The sequence below is a fragment of the Penicillium canescens genome (assembly GCF_028828765.1).
Source record: "Penicillium canescens strain IBT 15451 chromosome Unknown utg000003l_segment0_segment0, whole genome shotgun sequence".
Classification (NCBI taxonomy): Eukaryota; Fungi; Ascomycota; class Eurotiomycetes; order Eurotiales; family Aspergillaceae; genus Penicillium; species Penicillium canescens.
In genome coordinates this window covers 3,557,353-3,572,778 of record NW_026703965.1, presented here as the reverse complement: position 1 = coordinate 3,572,778, position 15,426 = coordinate 3,557,353, and the positions used below count along the sequence as shown (strand labels likewise).

General features: G+C 48.1%; 4 protein-coding genes across 4 annotated transcripts; 3 read left to right on the top strand and 1 right to left on the bottom strand.

Annotated features, from left to right (window-relative positions):
- Positions 1-571: 571 nt before the first annotated feature.
- Positions 572-7,937, top strand: N7446_004803 (uncharacterized protein; the record flags this gene model as incomplete). The annotated part of the gene is made up of 6 exons (XM_058513551.1): positions 572-937; positions 996-1,055; positions 1,105-1,220; positions 1,272-1,506; positions 1,567-6,970; positions 7,021-7,937. 6 exons carry the CDS (start codon positions 572-574, stop codon positions 7,935-7,937), a joined length of 7,098 nt encoding a protein of 2,365 aa, XP_058374880.1.
- A 1,762-nt stretch (positions 7,938-9,699) lies between these two features.
- N7446_004802 (uncharacterized protein) lies at positions 9,700-9,975 on the bottom strand (the record flags this gene model as incomplete). Its single annotated transcript, XM_058513550.1, has 1 exon — positions 9,700-9,975. One exon carries the CDS (start codon positions 9,973-9,975, stop codon positions 9,700-9,702), a length of 276 nt encoding a protein of 91 aa, XP_058374879.1.
- Positions 9,976-11,862: 1,887 nt separating this feature from the next.
- Positions 11,863-12,453, top strand: N7446_004801 (uncharacterized protein; the record flags this gene model as incomplete). Its single annotated transcript, XM_058513549.1, has 2 exons — positions 11,863-12,001; positions 12,095-12,453. 2 exons carry the CDS (start codon positions 11,863-11,865, stop codon positions 12,451-12,453), a joined length of 498 nt encoding a protein of 165 aa, XP_058374878.1.
- A 1,164-nt stretch (positions 12,454-13,617) lies between these two features.
- On the top strand, positions 13,618-14,532 carry N7446_004800 (uncharacterized protein; the record flags this gene model as incomplete). The annotated part of the gene is made up of 1 exon (XM_058513548.1): positions 13,618-14,532. The coding sequence occupies one exon, from the start codon at positions 13,618-13,620 to the stop codon at positions 14,530-14,532; it is 915 nt and encodes a 304-aa protein (XP_058374877.1).
- Between the last annotated feature and the right edge of the window lie 894 nt (positions 14,533-15,426).

Below are 15,426 nucleotides of genomic sequence, written 5' to 3'. Positions count from 1 at the left end.
TAGACCCACGGTATACCCTACCACTTTTATTTAAAGTATATTAAGAGTTTGAATACGGGACAAGGGAATACCCCAGCCAACTAAGTATCGCTAACATCGACAATACCCCCGCAGAGTGGAATATAGGCATGTTGCCTCCCCGCCCCCATGATAACGATTTTGTAAAGTCTTCCCCTGCAAATAACTGCGAAATAAAATATGATTTATGTATAGACTAGAAGCCACCATCAACTCGGTGCTGTATTTAGCAATGACCTAGGTTTGAGCCTGGTGATCTCGTTGCTGCAGGCGCCCAGCTACTGGTGAGGCTGATCGTAACGCAGTCTTGGAAGCTTTTTCAGTTTGAGGGCTTTAATTGAGCCTCAGCCATCCGCCACAATATGATGTGATCAGTTAGGCGCACTGCAGAAGAATGGCGGTCAAAGCACCCCAGATCTTGCGCTGAATTCCATCTTAAGTGGTGCTTAGGATAAAGTATATAATAGAATCCAAAATATTTCTTTGTTGATATATGATCAAGGGAAGAATATTGGGTTTCTGCTGTGGTTTGTGGTGCAGAACCAGCTAGAAGATGGGCTTGACAGTCAGAGCCATGAGTGCACTTTGCCTACTAGTGCTCCTGTTCAGCCAGTTGGTCCTTGGTCTTCGCTATCATCAAGAATTGTCCGAGTACAACCTAAATGAGAACAAGACTGCAAAGCGTGTTCTTGATTACTGGGGCAAATGGCCAAAGCATACATATAATCCGTCGCCATCAAACTGGCGATTTCCCTTCTACACACTCTTTCTCGATCGATTTGTTGATGGCGACCCGGAAAACAATGACATCAATGGGACTGTGTTCGAGACCGATACTATTTCAAACCAGTATCGGTTTGGAGGGGACATGACTGGATTGAGAGAGAATTTGGATTACATACAAGGCATTGGGATCAAAGTAAGTAAGCCCTTATGTTGTTTTGATGAATGAAACTGACAATGCACTCTGTTTGAAGGGAGTCTATATCGCTGGAACGCCCTTCGTGAACTTTCCTTGGAAGTCGGATAGCTATTCAGTATGCAAGCCTAATCTCAAACAATATGTACCCAACTAACCGGAAACAGCCGCTAGACTTCAGTCTATTGGACAAACACTATGGTACCATTCAACAGTGGAGATCTGCGATCGATGAAATTCACCGACGAGGGATGTATGTTATGGCGGACAATACCTATGGCACGTCAGTATTCTTGGTCTCCTCGGAAGCAGCACTCAATTTGACATTTATTAGTATGGCGGATTTGCTCGGGTTCGAGGGCTTTCTCAACAGTACTGCGCCGCTGAACCCACTCGAATACAGAACGGTTTGGAAGGAAGATCAAAAATATTTTGATTTCAGTCCCAGCAATCAATACAAGAAAGAGTGCAAGTATCCCATTTTCTACTCCGAGGTGGGAGTGCCCATTGGAAATGAGACCGACTTCCTCAATCAACTGAAGGGCTGCTATGACAGTGATTTTGACCAGGTCAGTGTCCTTCGGTGAAAATGTAAAAACTAGCTCACTAACTTCTAACTTGATTAACAGTATGGTGCTATTGACTCTGTCAGCCTCGCACCTGACTGGCAAAAGTCTTTAGCAAAAGCTGCTTTGGTGCAAGACCGGCTTCGAGAATGGGTTCCATCAGTCAGACAAAAGATCGAGCACTTCACTTGCATGTTAATCACCTCCCTCGATATTGATGCGCTCCGCTTCGATAAAGCAGGCCAAATTACAGTGGATGCATTTACAAGTAGCTCCCTAGCCATTCGCAGATGTGCGTCTCGCCTGGGAAAAGACAACTTCTTCATCGGGGGCGAGTTCACTGCAAGCAACTCTTACGCCTCAATCTATCTCGGCCGCGGACGCGAGCCAGAAATGAGGCCAAACAACGAGACTGAAAGCATTTCTCTCACCAATGCTTCGGATGATCGGTATTTTCTTCGGCAACCAGAGGGGCACGGGGCAGATGCGGCAGTGTTTCACTACAGCATCTATCGTGCTCTTACTAGGTTTCTCGGTATGGACGGCAATTTCACAGCACCGGCAGATACTAGTGTTGACTTTGTCGACGCCTGGAACGATATTCTGATAACCAACGATCTCATCAACGTTAACACTGGGAAGTTCGATCCGAGACACATGATGGGAACTGCTAACCAAGATACATTCCGCTGGCCATCCATTCGACAGGGAACAGCAAAGATGTTGCTAGGGCAGTTTATTACATCACTCCATATACCTGGGATTCCAATCCTGCTTTGGGGAGAAGAGCAAGCATTCTACGTCCTCGACAGTACGAGTCCGCTTGGCATATTCGGTCGCCAGCCGATGACCTCGTCGCCGTCCTGGCAAATACAGGGATGCTACGGACTTGGGTCGAGTCAGTACAATGAATTCCCAATTGAGGCTGCTTTGATAGGATGCCACGACGACAAAGTAGGAATGGACCACCGAGATCCCACACATCCAGTGCGCAACATTATCAAGTCATTCTACTATCTCCGTGAAAATCTTCCTTCGCTTAAGGACGGCTATTATCTTCAGAGTCTCTCCAAGCATACCCGCAATGTCACGCTTCCCGGATCTGGCGGCACCGCAACCGAGCTCGGAATTTGGAGTGTTCTTCGTGATCAGTATCCCGGAGTGAGCGATCTTGACCCGACCAACGAGACTGCAGTTTGGCTCGTCTATCATAACGAAAACACATCGGTGTCATACGATTTCGATTGCAATTCGCCTCTCGACAGCTTCCTTGCTCCCTTCGAGGGTGGAACCAAAGTCAGGAATTTGCTGGCGCCTTATGATGAGGTTACTCTGCAATCAAGTCAAGTCAGACTCCGGATTCACGGATCCCAGGTCTTCAACGGTTGCGTGGATCGAGTTACTCTGAAGCCCTTCGAGTTCCGAGCTTATGTCCCTATAGCGCAATGGATTCCTCCTCCCGTGGTGATGACTGCGTTTGCACCAGGGCACGATGCTCGAATAAAATCAAACACTACTGCTTTCGACGAGCAGAGTGTTGACATAGAATTACGGTTCTCGGAAGAACTCGACTGTGACATGATTACGGAGAGTTTTACAATATCATCAACTACCGAAAGTCAAACGGTGCCAAACATCAACACAAAAAGCGTCTCCTGTGAGACCGTGAGACCAGGAAGCCTGGAGCACGTTGGTCAAGTTCCAAGCGCATGGTCCTGGAAAGGAACTTTGGACAACGTAACCCATGGGATACATGTGCTCACCGTCAAAAATGCCTCCACAGCAACAAAGTCCCGGTTTACAAACTCGGTTGATCGGTTGATGTTCCGCATCGGACGCAAAGACAACCCCATGATATTCCCCATGTCGGCAAACTACACCAATACTGGACTCACCAAATTCACTGATGGGAATGGATTCTTGGTGCAACACAATGCCGCTGGTGCAGATAAATGGCGGTATTCAACGAACTGGGAGAGCTCGTGGAGTCCGTGGAAACCCTACGATGGAGGCTCAAGCCAAATCAGTAGCCTTCCATGGTCCGGTACGAAACAACAGCGATGGGATGCCGATCATGTCATTCTTCAGTATTGGAGTAAAGCGGCTGGCAGTAGCCAGCATATTCAACGATTGGATTCACGAGAGAAGGACAAGGCACCAAGACGATTCCCTCACCTATTTGCCTTTGGGGATTTCAATCGCTTTGGTAAAGATATCGGCCTCAAAAATTCATTCTCTCATAATCGCAAAGTGGGCATCTGGAAATTCCACCTGTCAGCTGAATGGCCATCGCGATTCCAAGTTAATGTTTGGGGACTGAACCCTGACAAGGAGCTTGATCGCACCCTCGTTTTCGGGGACACCCTGAATAGCAGTCGACTAAATCGGCTACAGCCTGACTCGCTTTCTGTCGCTGATAATGTTGTCAACTTCACTCAGTTTCCGCCCGCGCCATACATGGCTTACCGAATGGAGCTGAACGACGGAAATATGCGATTTGAACTAATTCCCTCTGGGTTGCGCCTAAACCAACAGATAATCTATGTATTGTTGTGGGTTCTTCCAGTGCTCAGTGCTGGACTGAGCGTACTGATCTACATGGGGGCATTTTACAACATCAGTTTCAACCGCACAGGTGTCAGCCTGCCATTTCACATTCTACCTGCATTTCTCCGCCCCCGTCGAGGATTTGAGCAATTGAGCGGCGAAGAAAACAAAGGAGCCTTGATGACAGAAATGACTGTGGCATCTACCACGGGAATGTTCCCCTTGGCCGCTTCACTGTCCTCAAAGAAAAAGAGGACAGTTTTGCTGGCAACTTTGGAATATGACATTGAGGATTGGGAGATCAAAATCAAAATTGGCGGACTCGGCGTTATGGCCCAACTCATGGGGAAGAATCTTCCACATCACGATATCATTTGGGTTGTACCCTGCGTCGGGGGAGTCGATTATCCAATGGACACATTGGCCGAGCCTATGTCCATAACCATCGCCAACAGTGTCTACGAAGTCCAGGTCCAGTATCACAAGTTGCGAAACATCACATATGTTCTGCTCGACGCCCCTATCTTCCGCCAGCAAACGAAATCAGAGCCATACCCCCCTCGGATGGACGATCTTCATAGCGCCATTTACTATAGTGCATGGAACAGCTGCATAGCCGAGACGGTTAAGCGCTTCTCTCACTGTATCGACATCTACCACATCAACGACTACCACGGTGCAGTGGCGCCGCTCTACCTACTTCCAAGCACCATACCGTGCTGTTTGTCACTGCACAACGCTGAGTTCCAAGGTCTATGGCCGTTACGCGATCAAAAGGAGCTTGAAGAAATAAGCCAGGTTTTTAACCTTGACATTGCCATAATCCGCAAATACGTTCAATTTGGCGAGGTCTTCAACCTGCTTCATGCCGGAGCGAGCTACCTTCGCGTGCACCAACGTGGATTTGGCGCTGTGGGGGTTTCAAATAAATACGGCGATCGATCATATGCACGATATCCTATCTTTTGGGGCCTGAAAGAGATTGGCAAGCTTCCTAACCCAGATCCGTCCGATACAGAGCCATGGGATCCCGAGACGGAGGCCCATCAAGTCATTAAGGTTGACCAGGCATATGAACAGTCCAGAGGTGATCATCGTTCCCAAGCGCAGAAATGGGCTGGGCTGAAAGTCGACCCAACCGCCGAACTATTTGTATTTGTCGGCCGTTGGTCGGTTCAGAAAGGCGTTGATTTGATCGCCGATGTGTTCCCGGCAATCTTGGAGAGGCATTCAAACGTACAGCTCATTTGTATCGGTCCTGTCATTGACATGTATGGCAAATTCGCCGCGCTCAAGCTGGAAGAAATGATGAATCTCTACCCGGGACGGGTGTTCTCGAAGCCCGAGTTCACTGCGTTGCCTCCCTTCATCTTCACAGGAGCTGAATTTGCTCTTATACCATCGCGTGACGAGCCATTTGGCCTTGTGGCGGTGGAATTCGGCCGAAAGGGGGCTCTGGGTGTTGGAGCGTTGGTCGGTGGACTTGGTCAAATGCCCGGCTGGTGGTTCCCTGTCGAATCCATGACGGTGAAGCATCTCCAGAAACAATTCAAAGTGGCAATTGAAAGCGCTATCGGATCAAAGCAGAGGGACCGCGCTATGATGCGAGCGAGCTCGGCTAAACAACGCTTTCCCGTGGCTCGATGGGTCGAGGATCTCGATCATCTTCAAGCGCAGTCAATTCGTATGCATGAGCAGGAAAATGACCCAGCACGGAAGAAACGGTCGAGTGGTCGTTACTCGCGCAACTTCAGTCAGATCTCCTTCTTTTCGACGCAAACTGCAAGTCCGAATCTTGATGAAATGAATCCAATCCCCAGGTCTTCCCCACAACTTCCCGATGAAGGTCTTCATCGATCGCTCTCGTTGGGTGTTCGGTCTGGTCCAGGTCATCAAATTAGACGAACTGTCTTACATGAGGGTACTGCATTGACTCCCAGACTGGAAGAAATTGCGGATCCCGATGAACAGGGCATTTCACCAGAAGCGGCCGAGGCAATTGTGAAGCAAGGGCAGCACAGCCCTTCATCGTCTGTTACTGACACGGAAGAAAGGCAACGAGGCCGAACTCTGTCGGTGACAACTCTACCACAGCCTTCAGTGGCAGCAGGTCTTGGGATTAATGATGCTCATTCGACATCGACAAGGAGCAGGCTGAGGTCCTCTTCAATCCTAAGCGTGGACCAAATCAAAGGAACTCGTCAAAGTTTCTCATTGGAGACTGCAGACCCCACGTTTAAAGATGAATCTGGGAAATATTCACGCTGTTTCCAGGGGATGTTGCAACGGTTGACTGGCAAAAACTCCGAAAGTGATCTTTGTATTGAGGATTTTATCGTGAATAGCGAAAAAGAATGGTCAGATAGCCTGCGTGAAGCCAAGCTAGGCCGTGTATCCAGCCGCAGTCCTTCGCCCTACCGAAGATCCCCATCTCTCAACAATCAAGATGATGAAGCCGAAGACGATGCATCGAACTGGGAGGACTTGTCAACGCAAGAACTTTTGCGGCCCGAGTCTTTCAAGCGACCACCCAGAATCCAACGCTGGCTGTTGACTCGCGTATTCGATTGGCCAATCTACTCAATCATTCTCGCTTTGGGTCAGATCATGGCTGCCAACTCCTCCCAGATGACACTGCTCACCTCACCATCAGAGCAAAGCCCCATCCCCCTCTACGTTTTGGGAAGTGTGTATATTGTTACAACCTGTGGATGGTGGCTCGCATTCCGGCGCATCCCATCCGTTCATCTACTGTCTCTACCTTTTGTGTTTTATAGTATTGCATTCTTGACTATAGGTATTGCAGCATTTGTTCCTAAGGGCAACGGTCAGGATTGGACGTATCATATTGCTACTGCCTTCTACATTATCGGCTCCTCCAGCGGATATCTGTTCTTTTCACTCAATTTTGGAGATGACGGTATGTATCTGACAGAAACTCCTGTCTTTTCTTTTCTAACTTTCCTGCAGGTGGCTCAAAGATTGAATCCTGGGTGTATCGCGCATGCATTATCCAGGGCACACAGAATCTCTACATTGCTGCACTCTTCTTTTGGGGCGCTGATATTGCCTCGGGGAATGGCAGAGAAATCCTTGAGTCTGCGGGCACTGTCGCAGCAATCACCATGCCGATAGCCGCTCTTTTATTCGGCATAGCAGTGGTTCTATTCACCGGTCTACCCAGCTACTACCACCAAACCCCAGGCAAAATCCCAGCATTTTACAAGAGCATCCTCCGACGCAAGATCATTATTTGGTTCTCAGTATCAGTGGTGCTGCAGAACTATTTCCTCAGCATGCCCTACCAACGAAACTGGAATTATCTCTGGGGATCTAAGTATGTGCCACGTTGGGCAATATTTCTGCTTGCCGTTGCTTTCTTTATCGGAGTCTGGTACGTACTTCTAGCAATATTGGCTTGGCGCTCTAAAAGCCATTCTTGGATTATGGCTATCTTCGCTATTGGACTCGGTGCTCCACGGTGGGCCCAGATGCTTTGGAGCACGTCTGGTATCGGCTGGTGGGTGCCGTGGATGCTGGGCGGACCACACGGCTACGCCCTGGGCGCCCGAGCAGTCTGGCTATGGCTGGGGGTCTTGGATTCCATTCAGGGGGTTGGATTCGGTATGATCCTTCTGCAGACACTTACAAGGATACATATTGCGGCGTCGCTGTGCGCTGCGCAGTTGATAGGCACAGTGACGACTTTGGTTGCTCGCGCTACAGCTCCAGATCGTGACGGACCTGGAGATGTGTTTCCCGACTTTTCGGCGGGCGTTATTGAGGGTATCTCGAAGCCATGGTTTTGGATTGCATTGAGTTGTCAGCTGGCAATTCCTGTTGGATTCTTTATGTTCTTCCGCAATGAGCAGTTGAACAAACCTTGATTTGACAAGGAGCAAGAAGGGATTTCTGGTTTCATTTTGGCTTGCTCTTGTGTTTCTTACGTATAGAGCTGTAGTTTTTTTGTAGTTAAACACTGATTTTTGGACGGAGTTTTCACTGCTATATCAATCGTAGTCATAAATAAGGTCTGTGTTTCCAGCCACGGATCGAGTATTTCTCTATTTCTCTATCCCTCAAGTATAATAAATATATATTTCTCAATTTCGACATCATAATTTCCCGATCCGCCATAATCTATGGATATTTAATTGGTGAGCTTAGTATAAAGCTTTAATTAGTCACTTAAAATAAATTACCAAGAAATTATAACTAGAACAAGTCAATTATAGGTGTTAAGGATTTTGGCTAATTATAAATTGTTTTGACCGGAAAGCAAGTACATACGACCACAGGGTGTGGAGAACAGGGCTTCCCGTCCGCTCAGCCGTACTTAAGCCACACGCCGGTAAGTTAGTAGTTAGGTGGGTGACCACTAGCGAATCCTTACTGTTGTATGTTTTTATTTTTTATTTACTCTACGCGAGTTCTCGAGGCGCATTGAAAATTAAAATGGCGAGAAAAATTGTCTTAGGGTAAGTGTGGGTGATATACTGAGAATTCTTGAGACTGAGGTGACAGAGGTGAGAACTGGGTGAGAAGGGACGACAAGTTGATAGATGCCCTTCCGTATATCTACCTAAGCTTGCCGGTGATAGTGTGTTGGTAAGAGGAGATAATAGCAATCTCACGAAAGACCTCGAGCCGAAGCGACCGCAAGTCGGTGTTTGATGTATAGATTAGCCCAAGGTTGTCCTCTTAGGGAGCGATGGGGAGCAGTAAATAGCAAAACCAGGAATATTCTATTGAAACCATGCGCATGCAGACTTAGGCAATCGCTTCGAAGTTTGGGTGACAAAAATGACTTACCCCGATCTTGGGAGGACGCTGAGCAGATATAACGTATTGTTGTGTTCGGAATCGGAAGGGCGGCGACGTGATTGAACCTACAGCCACATGTGACAAGGCATACAGAAGCGGAGCATAGGCCTACGGCATAGCCCTTATGCTATCTACCTAGACCCCCTAAGACAGCTTATACTCGTAGGCATAGGTCAAGGAACATATTCTCGCTCGTACAGCTAGGTTTTGTCTTCGGATATATTCGCCACGACTATGACACCCTTGATTCAATATGTAAGGGATGACTTGCTTATATTCGATCTCTCGAACTGCTAGTACTAGAGCTTGAAAATCCCCGTCAAGGGACTACTACCAATTGCTCCGAATCGCTTCCAAGGTATTCCAGTATAAAACCCGACTCCCGCGTTTGGTTGGATTGGATTTTGATCTCATAATCCATTCGCGAGTTTTGGCGCAGTCTAGTGATGGCAGGGGTCCTGACAAAATATAACCTACTTAGAGATAATAATGGACGCGGTAGATATTGTTTTTACCCTATTAGCATTCCACTCCGCTAGACTAGGCTAATATTTCATAGATTTAGGGAGCATAAGGAGCCTAAGGAACCAAGGGATACACGACAAACTCATAATATAGGAAAGACATCCTCAATAGTCATTCCAAGCCCTCTCAATTCATCAGTGTAGCATAAGCCGTAACCTCAATCTTCGCCTCTCCATAAAGCTCCGCCACCCAAACCCCAGTCCAAGCATGCCGATTCTCGCCAAAGTACCTCTCCACCACAAACTGCATCGCTTCATCCACTTCGCCGCCACTCAAACCTCCAACGTGATACGAAGTCATCTAGTAAACAGCACGGAACCCGCCCTGCACACCCGCGGCTGCGAGGGATGCCTCTACATTCGCAAAAGCAAGGTCGAACTGTTCGACCAGCGAGGATGGGTAACTGAGGTCTTCGAGCATGCCGGTCTGTCCAGACGTCACAACCAGACGGGCGTTTGGGGGAGAACAGTTGCGGAGGAGATGTGCAAGAGGGGGTGAGAGCTTTACGCCCACCCCGGCAGAGTTGAAGCACTTGATGCCGTGTGTGTTCAGGGGAGAGTTGTATTCTTCTGACATTCTTCTGGTTGTGGTAATAGATATAGATGAAAGGAAAGGGTTATTAAAAGAAATTGATATGTGGTATATGGACGGAATTGGGATTTTGGCTTGCGGTTGGCTTCCACGTTATATCGAGGAAGGGCTATATACAAGTCGAATCTCTCGATTGTGGATGTATAGTTTCGGAGGAGATAAGAGGTGGGCAAGCCACAGCGAGCTACCCCGGACATTACTTTGGTGACAGGAATTTTGATCCTGTCTAATCAGCAGGAATTTCAATAAATCAATTGATGATCAATTTTGATAGGACCGTTCTGTATCTCGACGGGTAGAGGCTTATGCAAATCTTTGCAAGACGAACAGTTGCATCGTCATTTCCAGGTGATCTTAGTTTTCTGTATATGGGTTTAAATTTCTTTCCCCTAAATTTGCTTGCCCGGCAAAGTTGGTACTCCAACCTTGTCCCAGAAGCAGCGCGTACTGATTTCAAAATTTCTTCAAAGACGACATTTTTTATAAAGAAATTGGATTTTTGCTTTTCAACGTAGTTACATGACGAATTGATCAATTTAATATCCCTATCCAAATTGTCATTCATTCCTAAACAATAGTCTCCTGGTTCTTTTCCGCTTCCCATACCACTTCCTCCACTGATTGAAACTTCAGATCATTGAAGTATTCCCTCGCCTGACGTTCTACCTTTTTCTAGGGTAGGATAGCTCCACCAGCCAGAAAGAACTCGGCATATTGTGCCGCAATGACATCGTCATCACCTGGGCTCCCTTGCTTAATCGAATTCCGCAGACTATCAAGGGTTAAATACGGACCTCCAGGCTCTTTCCATACTTGGCCAGCAACTGCGCAACGCTCTCCCAGGTGGGCGTTTCACCACATACAAAAGTAGTGAGCTCCCAATTATCCTGATCAATTAGGCGCGCAGGAGTAAAAGAAATCAACTCCTCGCCCGTCTCCGGGATGGTTATCGTGCCCGTTTTAAAATTGACTGGGCAGGCTGTCCGACTATTTCGTACCGGCTGGCTCAGGATATATCCATGATATCGGTGAATCCACCCATATTGAAAAGCGTCCACATGACATCTCTTTGGGCACGCAACGCGCGCAGGCTCGTGATTGACGTAGTAGAACTGTGGCGAGTCGGGGTATAGATCGATATTTCCGCCGTATTCAGAAGGTAGGAATCGCTTGCATTTCGAACTTTCCTAGCAGGCTTCCAACAGGGCGAGATGCATGGTGGCACTGCCGAGCGAGTAGTCGAGCAGCGCGGAGACCAGGGCATCGCAGTCTTCCAGGCTACGGCCAATGATGGGACGGAGTAGTCAGTTCGACTGAAAGAGATGTCATGGCGTTCGAACCAGGGTTTTGAGCTTCGGCTCAGCACGACGACTTCATGGGAAGCGGCGAGGAGCTCCTCCCACAAGGTATTTGGCTAGGTCGCCAGCACCGGCAATTGCGATGCGCATGGTGGTTATAGATTGTAGAGTATGGTAGAAAGGTCTTTCGCAGGGCAATCTCAAAATTGTGGTGCTTATTTAGAGATTCGCTGGGGATACGCTGACTTAAAGTGCATTCTTCGGACTGGTTAGCCTCGGGCAAAGATAAGAAGATCGACTTCAAATCCGCGCTCTGTGTATTATTAAGGATAAGGAAACCCCATGATCCGTGGAGATTAGGAAATTCTCCATTAGTAAAAATTCCACCAAGTAACTTTGGTTGGAATTCCTTAGGGCTCGTTCGTTGTCCCTGAAAAAAGGTAGGGATGTGTCACGTGACGTGAATTTTGACGCTTGCACTGGCGATCAAAAAGGACGTAACTCACGGCAAAGGTAGCATGTTCACACTCAACAAGTCCAAAGCCTGAAACATCACGCAAATGGACCAACCAACATGAGCAGCACCGTGACGCGCATCATCGAGGTGTTCAACGCTCCAGAACCCACGACCAAAACGGCCTGGGAGGTCACAGAAGCCGAAATGGAAATCGCCCTTCCGAACGACTACAAAGAATTGATCGACCGGATGGGCGGTGGCTACATTGAAAAATACATGTAAATTCTTGAGCCGAACTGCCTTAATGAGCACTACGACCTGCTGTACATTACCGACGAACGGACTGAAGCAAACGCAACGATGTGGGAGTTCGAGGCGAAGCCTCCGGAGCTGCAGATCGAAGGGAGCTTTGTCATCCCCTGGGCGACGACGGATAACGGCGAGTATCTGTTCTGGCGGTGCCTCCCGGGGCAGCATCCCGACGAGTGGACAGTCATTCTGAACCAGGGTCGGGACTGGACTTGGGAGCACCATGAAATGAACTGCACCGATTTCCTCTACGCAGCCCTTACAAAGGAGATTCAATCAGAGATTCTCAGCGATGACTTCCCTCTCTCCCGTCACGTCTTCGCAAGTTTCAACCCGGCGCCAAGCCATTCTATCAGACTTACGGGGATTAGGAGGCCGAAAAGAAGATTGAAAAAATGATTTGTATTATCTTCTTAATAGACTGTGCGTTACTACCCAGCTGTTAAGCACCGTTTATTTAACAGATTCTAGGAAAGCACTCATCATTTTATTGTTTACATTTGCTTCGCGACCGCCGCGTGGATTAAATGACTTAGTGTGATTGTCAAACTAGATTCTATTCCTAAGTGCGATCTCGTCTCGGGCAGCGTCAATTTTGTATAGCTCTACAATAAGATCACGGACGTGATATTTCACGGCGATCCGCTCGTAGTTCTCGAGGCCTTGCTCACTGCTAATTAGTCCGAGACCGAATCGCCTAGCATCCTTCTTAAGCGTAACTAAGGGGGTAAACAACCGTACCCGAGCTTTCTCGGCTCGTGTGAGATAGTATTTTCCAGCGGAAGGAGGTATACTTCCTATGGTCGAGCGAGACGGTGTTTCGACTCTCAATTGTCGGGGAAGTAAGCGATAGAAGCGCAGGAGTTCTACAAATGTCGTTTTTCTATTACGCTCCCTTTGCTGCTTCTCTCGCTCTTCAGCATATTTGAGAGATCGTCTGCCTCCACAGAGCATTGGTGGTCTTCAAGTTGCGATAATTCTTATTCAATTGAATAACCTCAGTTGAATAAATTATAGCTTCGTTATGGTTTGCTGTGATTGAATTTGCAGGAGTAAATCAGTTTTTATTTTTATTTTTATTTTTTCCTTTTTTTTATTTTATTTTTTGTAGTGAGGCAATTCGCGCTAAGTACATATTAAAAGCAGCACTAAAAATATTGGGGGCAAACAAGTTAGGCAAGCGTTGTACAGAGATAGGTACAGTTGTACTATTATTTTCATAAGAGCCTCATTCAGGCAGAAAATGAGCGGACTCCTGATTCGTGGGGATCTCGTATTCGCGTTGATCGCATTCTTTGATCGTCCCCGCTACCCATCTGTAAAGACTTCCTTCAAGGCTCAATGCAGAGGCTCCATGGGTTTATTCCTCAATCGGAAGAAGCTGTTCATCAATCCTCGTATTCCGAAAAGTAGAGGTGTCTGAGCATTCCTACTTCATACTTGAAATACACCAAAGTCTCTGCCATGTGGAGAGGAGTCTTCATTCTGAATAACAGTCACAATCGACAGCCATAGGCTCCCTGTGTCTTTCCAGCCCAATTCGCACCTTCGTAACCTCCAATCATGAAGCCCGCGATCACGCGTTACCTGAATGGGGAGCTGCGCGCCTACCAGGTACCCAGCGCCGTGGACGAGCCACTAGGACCGGTAGCGACCTACCGGATCGAGCCCGAGGACGAAGAAGTCCTGAGCCATGCGGCCGCCCCAGACCTCAACCGGGCAGTCTTCACGACCTGCAACAAGGCGATATGCATTGGCCAGGATGGTGGCATGCTATGGCGCTACGAGTTCGAGCCTCATACTACCCAGGACTTCCCTAGGACTGCGTGTATATTTTCCCTCGACGGGAACTGGGTGTGGTTATATCGACCCGACGCGATGACGAGTCGTGGCCCCGACCTGTTGGTAGTTTTGCGTGCCGACACGGGTGAGGTGGTCGCCCGGGAGGAGCTAGACAGCGTCGGGCAGGGAGCCGAGCTCGTGCAACATCCCGACGGTCGTCATGTCATGCTAGATGTGGGCGAGGGCCAGGACGGGGTGAAACTCTTCCTCGTGGCGCTCACCGATGGCGGCATAGACCTACACTCCTACGGGTGGGACGACCAGTTCCTGGTTGACATCGCGCCCGGCGGGTGGCTTTTTATGACCATCGACGACTGCCGGTCCTACGTCGCCTTTCGCGCCTTTCCTAGTGGAGAGATGGTGCTACACTTGCCCATCACGGCTTTCGGTTATGAGGATGATGATTCACTTATGGATTGGAACGGCGGCTTTCTCAGCCCATATGTTGCAATTGTCACGATTACGGGCGAGCTGGACAACAAATTGTGGCATCACCATTATAAGGTCGACATACGCACTGGTAAATCGCTCGACCGCTTCGAGGCGCACTCTCGCGATAGCTACGACCTCAAAACCCTCGGTGATGGTACTTGGGTCGTCTCCGATCTAGACGGTAACCCAATACGTCACCGGTAGCCTGGTCATGAAGAGCTTCGCTGTGAGATAGCTGAGAGTGTCAATGTAATATTGTGGTTTTTTGAATGCATTTGTTTGGGTCATGCGACTAGATTGCTGTTGTGAGATTGTCTGAGGTAGAAATCATGGTCCTATTGTAAGTCGTAAGCAGATGGACCTGTAGTGGGGAGATTGGTCTCAGTGTCTTTGGGAAAGAATAGAAAGTGGTGAAACTGATTTCGAGCTCGTTTGCACTGAGAAACAGACATTTCTGAATCCAGAAATACGCGCGGCTATTCCCATCTCTTTATACAACAACTATATTTATCTTTGAAGTTGAAATTTGCTGCTGCCGGCAGTCCTATCCGAGTCTTGATAGCCAAGATTCTCATATACGCCATCAATACTTTAGTAAATCAAAGATTTAGTAAGATGAAAATCCAAAAGCTACCTGACATTTTCATATTACTCGTCTATCGCAAGATTCATCAGGAATGCGCTTCAGATACTATCAGGGAACTGGTCACTGTGTTCATCCAGATCCACCTGCCCAGTTTCAAGTAACAGCTTCACCACCGCCTCATGCCCGCCCTATGTGGCTCGGTAGAATGGTGTGCGAAGCTCGAAGTTCGTTCGTCATGGTAATTCTCACCCCGTCTATAGCACACTCACCCTTGTCACCCCCGGCCGCGCGACCATAAAGCGGCTTTCACCCTAAACTCACCCGGGCGACACTCACCCGACTACTAGCCGCACATAAGCCCCACGCCGGTAAGTTAGTGGGTGACCACTAGCGAATCCTTACTGTTGTATGTTTTTCCTCCTTCTGGGTGCTTTCTTTTTTCCCCGGAAAAAAATAAATAAATAAAATCAGAAAGCTAAAAGGAAAAGAAGGGGCCGACATGGCACTTGGCC